General features: G+C 42.8%; 1 protein-coding gene across 12 annotated transcripts in view; it reads right to left on the bottom strand.

Annotated features, from left to right (window-relative positions):
- HERC1 (HECT and RLD domain containing E3 ubiquitin protein ligase family member 1) overlaps positions 1-12,201 on the bottom strand; it is a 305,583-nt gene that overhangs the window by 81,162 nt on the left and 212,220 nt on the right. For all 12 annotated transcript variants that reach the window (XM_088446526.1, XM_088446573.1, XM_088446582.1 and 9 more), the window contains exons 54-58: positions 10,549-10,661; positions 10,082-10,279; positions 9,152-9,282; positions 8,822-9,021; positions 4,440-4,551 (exon numbers count right to left, since the gene is read on the bottom strand). In XM_088446526.1, the coding sequence (XP_088302652.1) occupies positions 4,440-4,551; positions 8,822-9,021; positions 9,152-9,282; positions 10,082-10,279; positions 10,549-10,661 (754 nt within the window). The remainder of the gene's footprint in view (positions 1-4,439; positions 4,552-8,821; positions 9,022-9,151; positions 9,283-10,081; positions 10,280-10,548; positions 10,662-12,201) is intronic.

Consider the following 12,201-nt stretch of genomic DNA (forward strand, 5'->3'; position numbering starts at 1 on the left):
TGAAATGGAGGGCGCAGGTCTGTAGCGCGTGGAGTGCACGCCACCGGAAAGCCTCCTCCCTGTACAAGCACTGCAACAGCGCCCGCACTTCCCTGTAACAACGCAGCATACAGACTTCACCGCTGTCAGCCTACTAACAGCCATGCTGGGGAAGGGGCAGGAGACCCGGACTCTGCCGATTTCAGCTATGGCAGGTCCTGTCTTCCAGCCTCTCTCCTGAGCAGGGGGAGGAAGTCAGCGCTTGCCCACCTGTGTTGGAACTGACTGCTGGCATTGCTCAGGCAGGATGTTCCAGAGCGCTGTACAGGGAAGCGGCATTATTACAGTGAGCCGCTTACTAACCTCAGGGATGCTGCTGCTGTGCAGACTACTGAGTGGGGAGCCCGTACAAAGGCGCAGCTGTGCTTATTAGTTCTAACCGCAGCGCGGCACGCGCTGTCCTTGAGCCCAGCGTTTTGGCCTTGGCCGGGTCGCCACTAAGCCCCGCCCCCAACGCCACATTAATGGCGGTAAATCACCCCCGTCTCGCTAACGGGGACTCTGCACTACTAGCGCTATGTTACCTAGGCAGGCATAGCGCTGCGAGAGCCAGCGTCGGTGCTTCTTCAAACAAGCACCGGCACAGCAACCAACCGCTGAGAGCGCTGTACCACGCTCTCCAGCGGCTATGAGCATAAGCCAGCCACGGTGCTTTCATACAAGCACCAGCGCGGCAACTTAGAGCCGCGTTGAGCGGCTCCTTAAGCCCCGCCCCAGCCCCGTTATGCAGGGCTATAATAGCGGGGCTGCAGACTCCCGTTATGGGAGTAGTGGGACGCGGCAGTCTCCCTCCTTGCATATAGGAGTGAGGAGCAGGCGTCTTCAGTGACAAATGCGGCTAGCACCGCGCTGTCACCAACGTTGAGGGGCCTCTTTATCCATCCCCTCATTTAAATAGGAGGGGGAATCGTGGCTAGGCTAGGCCAGAGACCCGGACGCTGACTGCCGAGTGCAGCAGCGGGTCTCATCAGCAGCTCCGACACTGCCAGGTTTACTTGCAGGGGGAAGGAGGCTGTGTAGCAGTCGCGCAGCGCGCGCTGTCCTGAGCCCAGCATTTTCGCCCACCACTCCAGCTAGTCAGGAGTGGTGGGATACACTTACGGGCTGCTGCGGCCGGGATGCTGGGCTGAGGGGGCGGCGAGGAACCCGGACACATGCCGATGTCAGCAGTGGCGGGTCCTCGCAGGGTCCGATGACTCCATCTGCTGGTGCCCCCTCCTCAGGGCCACCGGACACAGGCTGCAGTAGCCGTGTGGTGCCCTCCCGGCGGCTCCCCCGTAGCAGGCAGACTGTCAGAGCAAGCAGTCTGCCTGTCCTCAATGCTTGTTTAGTAAAAAATATAAAAAATATGAAAAAGGCTGGAGACAGCCAGATGTGCGACCGGCTCTCTCGGGCACATTCTAAAAACTGGGGTTGATGGGGCATAGAGGGGGAGGAGCCAGTCACACTTTTAAATTATTTAAAGTGCCAGGCTCTGCTCTACCACCGTCTATACCCCACTGTCTTGAACTCCAGTGTCCCCTAGTGGATGAAGGAGAAACACTGGTAGGATTGTTATATCATTACATGTCTTGGTCTGTGAAACATGGCCTTTTCAATTTTAAATAACACACATCTTGTTGAAGGAGGTCTGTATATTGTTATACAAAATATCAAGTGCTAATGTTAACTATTTTTATCATTTCTATAATATTTAAAAAATTCTTTCTTTTTGAACATTTTACTAAATTAGTGGTTTTATATAGGAATTTCATAATAATAGATATCCAGGAGCCACCATGTTTGTTTTGTTTAATGCTCACACACATGCATGAGAGCTTTGCTTATTGGATACACTACATTTAACCTGGTAAGTTGAATACCTGTTATTATTCTGATGAAGTCAGATTAATGCGATCTTGCACCATGACAAAAACATTGGGTTACAGCTCTATCACAAACCGCAGAAATATTTTCAAATTGTACATGTAATTTTAAGCATTGCTCTTGAATCTCTTGTGAATAGGATCACACTACATGGGTTATGTAATAGATCCGGCTTTCACGGACCCATCTGTTTCTCTGCAAGATTGCAGCTAAATTTAAGGAAGAAATCAGTTATAAGGCTGGTTCAGCCTTATAACTGATGGCTTCTTTAAATGTAGCCGTAATCTTGCAGAAAAACAGACGGCACTGTGAAATCGGAAACCTATGACATCACCCCCATATGTTCGATCTTCACCTTGTTTTGAGAGAGATTTGGAAAAAAGAAAAATCCATTGGAGCTTCTCACCACATGGTTCTGATAATATACTTAATTATTATTTGCTATGGGGCCATGTCACATATGTTATGTAGTGGTAATATTATTGCACTAGGAGGCCCCCTTATGATGGAGTAAGTCTTACTAGGCCACAAGGCACATAAAATGAGGAGGAGGTCCTGAGGACAGCAAGGCAGACAGTCTGATTAAGAAGTCTACATTTTTTTGTAATCATCTCACACAGAGGTTGACACCAATATTATGCAAGACCTAAACCATCTCTGAAAAAAGTTAGTGGAGGGGTAGGCAACCTGTGGCACTCCAGCTGCTGTGGAAATACACATCTCAGGATGCCCAGCCACAGTTTTTGTATTCCTTAATAGCAAAACAGTGACAGAGCATGCTGGGAGGTATAGTTCCACAGCATATGGAGTTCCACAGGTTGTCTACCTCTGAGTCAGTGTTAGTGTTTCACCTGAACATTGTGGATGTTTATTAATTAACTCCGTAAATGACTGCTACATTTGAGAAAGCTTTTTAGTTGATCATTAACATTTGATCTTTTCAAGTCTCCTTCATTTAAAATTCATTTGGGTTCTGTTCATAATTCCGTTCTCAGGATTATTACAATAAGTATACTGTGTAAAGCCAAAAAATGCTGGCCAGAATTAATCATATGTGAAGACTTTCTTGTCCATATTAATATCGCTGAAGTGAAACTGCACTTCATCATTTGGGTCCTAGATTATGGCAACCAATGTACTGTATGAGGAGTACAAAGCGTCTGATGCAGTCAACTGATGCTAAACTTTTTAAAGGTCCCTTAAAACATAACTGGGAATACAGCTAAACAATATATCTGAGAGAATATTAAGATACTATATATCAGCTTGATTTATAATTTATCAGTGGAACATTTTACATTAGTAATTGTTGTTTACTTAGTCTATTGTACAATTTCTATTTAAATTATTAAATTCCATAAAAAACATATAAATGAAGTTTTAATTGTGCTGATTTTGTATACCTTGTAGTTCAGTCATATTCCAAAGAGCCAGCACTTCTGTGTTTTTCTTAGAGATTCAAACATAACTTCTATATCTCTCCCTATCTGTGCCAAGATGGTGTTACTTTTTTGGAATATGATAACTGGATATTGCAATAAACCAAGTTCAATTATCTATTTGTGAACAAACCAGTAGCAGAGTTGCAGGCCCAGATGATTTGCCTCTGAGATATACTAAAGGTTTGCAGTATTTTTGGCCCTCCAAGTTGTTTGATATACATATAACCATCTTTGAAAAGCAGATATTATCCCAACTTTATACAGCAGCTACAATTATAATGCTATAGAAGCAAGGTAACTACGTTTGTGATTACATCTCTTACTGGCCCACAAATTAGGCTCTTTGGAGTTTATTTAAACATCCGATTATATTTATGCCCAATAGTTAAAAGTGCAATGCTTTTACTAGCCGTGTATTTCTAGTAAAAACATTGCCCTTTTAAATATTGGGCATAAACCTGACACTTCGTAAATAAATTCCTTAGTTTGACCTTGTGAACCTATTATATTCCCTGGCCCTAATGGAGAGATGAGTGGGATGATATTATAGAGTCACACAGTTCAGTATATTCTGCTATTTATAATAAAATCATCCATCTGTTCATTATACATCATATATTACTCCCCTCCATTTGTCTAATACAGGTATAATTCCTATGCACACTTGCAATAGTTACAACCAATCTTAAAATTATGTTTGACATGTAATCTGGTTTTACTCACTGATTGCTAGCTTTTTTGTATAAAGTACTCTTGATAAACCATGATAAGATTGTATTCTTAGAGAGGTACAGCTTCATTCCAGGAACTCAACTGTGCTGAAGAGTAATGAGCTGTACCCAAGATACACCTACTGCAGCAATGTGAAGTACAATTCTTAACAAAATCCACATCTGCACACACTTCCATATTTTGGATTTATGTTGTTAATGTTCCTGCCTTGATGGCTTACAGATAAATTAGAGAAAACAATGAATGTGAATAATAAGTTGGACAGATCAGTAACAGATCACTACCTTGATATGTAATGTTAAGTCATACATTAAACATAATAGTCGTTCCAGGTGTTCCCTGATTATTCTGATCACTGACCTTGCTGGATGTTTGCTCCCTCCATTCTTCCAGTGCTGCTGACCTGGACTGATAGGATTCCAGAGAGGCCTGTGGAACAGTCCATACACACACCAAGCCATTTTGACATCCACTGAAATACAATGTACATGATTAGCTTTTGGATAGTTATCTTTGAATAATCGTTAAAAAAAAGAAGGGAACACTACATTCATAGATTTCTAATGGCAAAATGATTTAAAATGCAATATTATTGTTATTATGTCACACTTTTAATGTAGACAAGAACACTCAAAGTTTCACTCTAAACATGATCATCTCCACGTAGCAGTCAAGCAGAGCCGGCCCTAGCCCATTTGGTGCCCTAGGCAAAATTTTGACTAGTGCCCCCCAACAACTTCCCATACCGAGGTGAACAGCCCCTCAGGAAAAAAAAAGGGTGGCCCTCCTCAGTAGGTGGTGTCGACATTTTAAAACCAATCTGTCTTTTCATCAGGACATGTCATGATGAAAAAACCAATGGGTCTTGAAACATCAACATAACCTATGTGATTTGTGACAATATATCACGTTGTTACAACTACTGAGGAGTGCTGCCTGTTTTTTTCCTGAGGGGCTGTTCAGCTTGGTATAGGAATTTGTTTATTATCCTAGGAGGGCACCCTCAAGATTACCAGTCAATTTATCCAGAGTGCCGAGCTGAATGTATGTATGTGTGTGTGTGTGTGTGTAAATATGTATGTATGTATGTATGTGTATATATATATATATATATATATACTATATTTATAGTAATGCCCCTGTAGTGCCCTTATAGTAATGCCCCCTGTAGTGTCCTTCTAGTAATGCCCCCCTGTAGTGCCCTTATAGTAATGACCTCCTGTAGTGCCCTTATAGTAATGCCCCCCTGTAGTGTCCCTATAGTAATGCCCCCCTGTAGTGTCCTTATAGTAATGCCCCCCTGTAGTGTCCTTATAGTAGTGTCCCCCTGTAGTGTCCTTATAGTAATGCCCTCCTGTAGTGGGTTCGATACCCACCTCGGCCCTAACTGTGCGGAGTTTGTATATTCTCCCTGTGCTTGCGTGGGTTTCCTCCGGGTACTCCGGTTTCCTCCCACACTCCAAAAATATACTGGTAGGTTAATTGGCTCCAAACATAAAAAAATTAACCCTAGTGTGTATGCGTGTGAGCATGTGATAGGGAACATAGGGCCTGATTCAGAGCCGCTCGTAAGCTCCCGCTCGTTCGCTCCGAGCGATGTTCGCACATCTGCACATGCGTATGGGTCGTAATGCGCATGCGCCAACCAGTCATTGCGGTCGGAAATCGAGCGCTCGCTAAATAGCGAGTGCCTGCTAATTTGAGTGACAGTATGAGGCGTTTGTGGGTGGTAACAGGGGAAGGTGCTTGAAAACGGGGAGTGGAGATCCGAACGCAGGCGTGCCAAACGGTCAAAACGGGTGTTTTAAGGGTGTGCAGAATTAACAAAGCAGTGTCATCGACCACGTCACTTGGTTGTTTCTTAGCCTGAACTGTTCGCATGAATGCGGTAGGAAAATCCAACCACAAGCACTGCGAGCAGTTCAGACGCCTTTCGATGTACTCGATTAATCTAATAAATAGCGGAGATGACGTATGATGCGAGTGGCCAGGGGGCGTCTTTACAAAATAGCGAGCGCATGTTTCGTTCGCTCGCTCGCTCAGACATAGAGGAGTCAACAGACCGCAAAGAGCGAGCGCTCAATTTAAATAGCCGGCCCCTTTTTCTGAACGAGGGAGCGCAAATAGCGTCCGGCTCTGAATCAGGCCCATAGATTGTAAGCTCCACTGGGGCAGGGATTGATGTGAATGGCCAACTATTCTCTGTTAAGCGCTGCGGAATATGTGTGCGCTATATAAATAACTGGTAATAAATAAATAATAAATAGTGCCTATATAGTAATGCCCCCCTGTAGTGCCCTAATAGTAATGCCCCCCTGTGTCTGTGTTCAGCCAGGCTCCAATCACAGCACAGGCTAAACACAGACTGCTCAGCTCAGTGCACGATGCGGACTGTCTGTGCTAGGGGGGGCGATCGCTCCAATCGCCCACCCCCCTGGATCTGCCACTGCCTTCTGTAGACTGTCAGAATGAGCTTCTATGCAGAAGCTCATTCTGACTAAGGGCCGAGCGGATGTGGATCCTAGTCACATGACCGGCCTGGCCATCCGCAGCGCTGCCCCAGCGGCAGGTGGCGGTGGCAGGGGGGGGACAGGCAGAACTCAGCCCTGGAATGCCCCTAGCATTCTGAGTCGCCCCTAGGCATTTGCTTATAATGCCTATGCCTAGGGCCGGCTCTGCAGTCAAGTGGCCTCTCTTAATGATTATAGCTTGAATTGCTGAATGTTTTGTGTCCCACATGCTCTAAAGGAATGAAATTATAGGGAGCTATTCAAATGGTGCATAAAGTAACTTTTGTTGTCAAGGCAGAACATGATAGGACAGATGGCAAATCCATCCAATCAAATCTCCCCATCACTTAACAACTATCTCAAGTAATTGAGTTGTTCCCTGTGACTTCAACTCCTCTAGAGTTTCAAGTGCCAGATGTGTCAGTCAAGTTCCGATAATATTGCATAGGTAATGGTGACATTGTCAAAATTCACATTTGCCTACTACTCATAGTGGAAAACATCTACATAAGTGCAGTTATTCATTAAACTTAGCTTAACTGCAATATGAATGATAAACCTTTTAAAAAAACTTCAAATACTGTTAGATATAGTCTGCAACCTAACTAATAATCGCCGTTAGAATGGTTGAGCCAACAACTAGAGAGGAGAACGCGCAGAATCATCTCCCGGGGCAACCGATAAAATACCGTAGATGAAATTCCATAGGACTGTCATGTCAATGACAAGGAAAAGCTGCGGATCACTGGTCTTTGAAACGCTTCCCTGGTGGTTCAACTGGGATGCCATCATATCGATATCTGGCTCTGTGCAGGATGTACCTGGTGAGGTAACTGTAATCCCATTTTTTGTACCCTTGGATTAAATATGGCAGCAATCGCTGGAACAATTTGTTCTATCTAGTGCATTATCCTGCTGGTATTCTTCACTGCAAGGAAGATTTCATGCCTCCCTGATGGTTGATACATGCCACTACAGTGGTACTGACTGACTGAATCAGTATTAGTTTTGTCTGCAATATTAGGACACCCTTAAAATCGATTTGTTCTTGGCGATCGACAGATCTGTTGTCTGGTCAGGTGATGGTACTTCCTGCCCCATTTTCAGAGGAGTTCATTCTGGAATGTCTGCGATTGCAAACCGCATTGTTTTAAATACTGAGACTACCTCTCGCAGGACTCCCATGCAGAAATGCACAGACATTCTTCTGAGAGCCAATTGACATCTTACAAATAAACTTAACAGTCAAATGAAAGAAATAGCCTATGCCGAGTAAGAACCAGATTAGATCATCTGAACATGGGGATATAGTGTCTGTGAAGTCTCTCTGCAAAGTGCCCAAAGCAAAGCCGGAGACTTAGAGATCACCCATATTATGGATAAAAGTCACCTCTCTGGACCTCAGGAGAGCCGCCATGACCCTGATCATTTTTGTGAACACCTTTAAAGATCAAAGGGCAGATCCATTTTGTTTTTGCCTCAAGAACAGGTTTGAATACACAGTTGTTCACCTGTATTCTGCCGGCATTGGGATTATCACCACAAGTTAACGAATGATTGGCACATCTCAATGGCTTGTTGCTTTTTCTGTTTACAGGAAGAACGATAGTCAAAAAACATTGACAGGCATGTTGTATCCCCAACATCCATATTGCCTCTCACCCAAGAATTTGAAGTGGAACTGAACTACTGATCCAGGTAGAGAAACAGACATTGTAACTTCTCAACTTTCAGAGGGTGGGCAGAATTCACATCAAGTTGACTTTGTGGCTTGGCTGAAGCTTACTTCACCGACCAAGCCTGTTTTTCACTCTGCTGTCCTCCACGAGGAGTTTAGAACTGTCAGTTCCATTACAGCAACGTGAAATAACCAAAGCCAAGAACCCCTGCGCTTTAGAATAATTAACTGTTAGGAAACACCTCTTTCTAGCCATTGCCTGGCTAATAATCTTATTCATCTTTAGGCTGAAAAATACATCATCACCAGTAAATGTTAAGGATGCCAGTGGTAAATAAATGAGAAAAAGCAATCCTGGATAGAGCTCAATTATAATTCTAGAAACTAAAAAAGGATAAGTCAGTCTATGGTTAGGTGAAAGCAAACATTGCAAAGCATGGGAAGAAAATCAGGATTACAATGGCTGAAATCTGGTGTGAAGAGTGATGAACAGAGAGGAGCACTGCAATGTAATGCTTACCAGTACATAAACAAGCCTTGCAAGTTACACTTACGTTGCTAGCATGAGCTGTGGGCTGTCAGCTTTCTCAGCCAATCCACACCAGGCTATTGTGTTGACATAAGAAGGATGGGTCAGAGAATAAAGTGTTTTCCAGCTATCACCTGAGTTTCCCCACACCTTAACAGTGTCCTCTTTAGCACAGGTAAGTAGCATCTGGCCTGTTGGATCCCACTTCAGACTCACAAACATTTCCTGGAAAATATGCACAAGTTCAGCATGAAGCAGATAAGGGGCACAAGGTTCTAAATACAGACTGAACATTAGTGCTTGGATGAATTGCATGGATGTTTAGTAATTTGTGAATCGCATCAACACATCTCACCTTATGAGCATCAATGAGAACAATTTCTCCCTTCTCCACTGGCTCCCTGTTTCCAATCAATAACTTCCCATCAACGTATCCAACAGCAAACGGACGATCTTCGCTAAACCAAGCAATGCAAGTAACCGCCACTGCCAAAATTAGAAGGAAAACAGCAGTGCATTATTTTCTAGAATTAATGATGGTATTTTTAATAGGAAAGAATATAAAATGATGTATTGATAACACAGAATATTGCTAAAGGCAAATTTCGCTTTGGGAAGAAACATAATAAAGCATTGTACAAATATATCATCATGTTCATCACTGTTGTGTGAAGTGTACTTCTGTATGTAAACAAGGCAATAGAAGAATTGCTTGTAATGCTTTCTACAGATGACACAAGCTGCATCAATGAACCTCACAGCAGTGATAAACTGATGAGGACAGAACTCTGATGCCTGTGGATTGCAGCATTACACTTTGTCTTGGTCTTTACAGCATTTACGATCAGTACCATGTTCAGTCCGCTTAGGAATCTATTGATAACTATTCTGAAGTCTGATCAAACTTTGTACTAGTGAATAGGGAGACACATCAAAAGTGCTGTAATTTTATTAAGCCGAGGCAGGTGCTTGCAAGGGAGGTCAAAGTGGCTCTAGGGGCACCTCCTGGTAAGTTGGCTCTCAATTTAAAAACATATGAATGTACGACCCAATCTAGGGACTGTCATTGTTCAGAGTTAGGACAACTCCTTGTAGGAGCATAGTGAAGTAGCAAGTGGTTAATTACATATTTGCAAATGTGTGCAAGGAAGACTTTGCATTTTATTTACATATAGAATGCTAGCATTTTTAATAGTCTATGGTAGTGTGCTGGGATAAGTTTTGGTGATTTTATAACAGTCAAATTATGTTCCGCTACCAACAATTAAGTTCATTTGTCACACACCTTTTCTGTAACAGTGCTCCAACTCCAGACGATGCATACTAGTGGCATCTGTCACCTCAATTAGCCCCAAAGAGCCGTCCATGCGCCCCACCAACAATGACTCTGGTATGTCACCCGGCCAAGCTCCACCAGGGCTCTGCTCTGGCCACATGATAGATGAGACCCAGTGAGGTTGAACATCCACAAGACCTTTTCCCCCTGTTGCATACAGGTTTGGGACAAAGAGAACAATATTTGTATTACAGTATTAGAACACACAAATACACAATCACAACATGACACGTGAGAAAACAAACAAAACCACATAGATAAAGATTACCAAAGTCTTAAAAACAGTTCATGAAACTTTCCTCACAATCACTGAAGGACCATACATTATGTTAATATAGCTACACCTATGCACCATACTACACAAGCTTCATATATTGAAATAACAACAGGCAGCACTCCCTGATAGCGGTACATACCATTGACCTGCCAGATGTTGATCGTCTTTTCTAAAGCTCCAGCCAGATATCGCCCACTGACACTCCAGCACACAGGTGATAGGGTAGGATCAGCCTCTTCCGGAGTTCCCTCTCTGAAGGGGGTAAGAGAATAGTGACAAATAATGCAAAATAGTGTGAATAATTGCTACATTTAATACAAAGGACTGGTGCTAGCGTATGCCATTGCAAAATGAAAAGCTACTATTCAATTGATGGAAAAACAGTTAACACTATACATTTACATTCTTGATGGGTCTTTGTGAAATACTACACACTTACCAAAATCAACAATGCAATAGCACAATTTTAACATTTTACATTTATTATATGTTTAATCGTCAGGTGCTGATGAAGTGCAGATTAAATGGAGCTGGCCACTGACCCAAGGGAAATAATGTCACTTTCCTATGTCCCAAGACTGCCTGGTGGGAGAATCCTTGCTCAACACCCAAAAGCATTTGTCAAGCTGTAAGATCTCCATAATGGCCTGGGCCAGGCTGGCTCTGCCACATCAGGGAGAGCACCCACATGTGAGCGTGCCTGCTGATTCCACCACCTGCCATGTCTCCTCCCTGGACTGGCTGCAAGGAAAACTGGAGTGACATGTGAAGCAAGTAAAACTTTCAGCCACTGTCCCTCCGCAAGGCTGAGTGCTGGACCTAATCCCCTTCCAGCACATAAGAAAAACGAGGGATGAAGGAGAATACAATTGCACAGCACAGCAGGATGTGGAGCTGCTAAAGAAACATGCCAGAGACAGATAAGAGCACACTCAATACCTCAGTCTTTCCAGTGTATCTCAAAAGCCAAATTAGTGAAGTAGTTGACTTGTAATTGTATTTACAGGTGATGGTTTAGTTGATGGAAAATGGATGACCAATGGTTGCCTAAAGTTGTTAATTTTCTGATACAATTAAATGTATTAACATATTCAGACAACATATAGTTTCTCAATGATGATCCCTAGATACTGTAAAGAATTTATGGTTTATCTTTATTGTATGGCTCATAGGTTCTTTTATGGTGTGAGATATTGAATTTCTATGGTCAGCTAGCATACTGCAAAGCTAGCATAGTAAGGAATGTTACTAGAATTTATTTCTTTATCTTGCTTGTTAATCACAGTAATTAGCTATTCAATAACAAATAGTATGCATTTTTTTCCTGGAATTATGCATTTTTTCTTCTGCTAAGCTTAACATTTTCCTTAAAAAAAAAAAAGTGTCATAAAAGTAAATATTTGAATGTTTTGGGACCAAAGCTCCTTGCTCAGCATACCATGCCACAGTGGTTGTAGTTCATATAACTGAAAGGCATAGTGACCTATTTACAGTGGTCAGTGTGACCAGGTATTTTTCCCACAGGACATACAGTACTTTCTGAATTTCATATTTATAGTGCAGGTATGAATAAAGTAAAAATGTTAATGGGGTGAATGTTTTAAAATGTGGCAACAACCTTCCATGTCTGCAGTGTGCCTACGGTATGTATTATGGGAATGAAAAAAACAGGAAATGATAAAAACTAGAATAAAACACGGTGTTCAAATGTGGATCCGACAGGTGCTGGTGCCTTCTCTACTCCATAATGCTGAGGAAGAGTGAAGGTAGCGCTGGAAGCCCCAGAAGCTCC

This window comes from Taudactylus pleione, unplaced genomic scaffold, assembly GCF_031769625.1.
Source record: "Taudactylus pleione unplaced genomic scaffold, aTauple2 ptg000019l, whole genome shotgun sequence".
NCBI classification, from domain to species: Eukaryota; Metazoa; Chordata; class Amphibia; order Anura; family Myobatrachidae; genus Taudactylus; species Taudactylus pleione.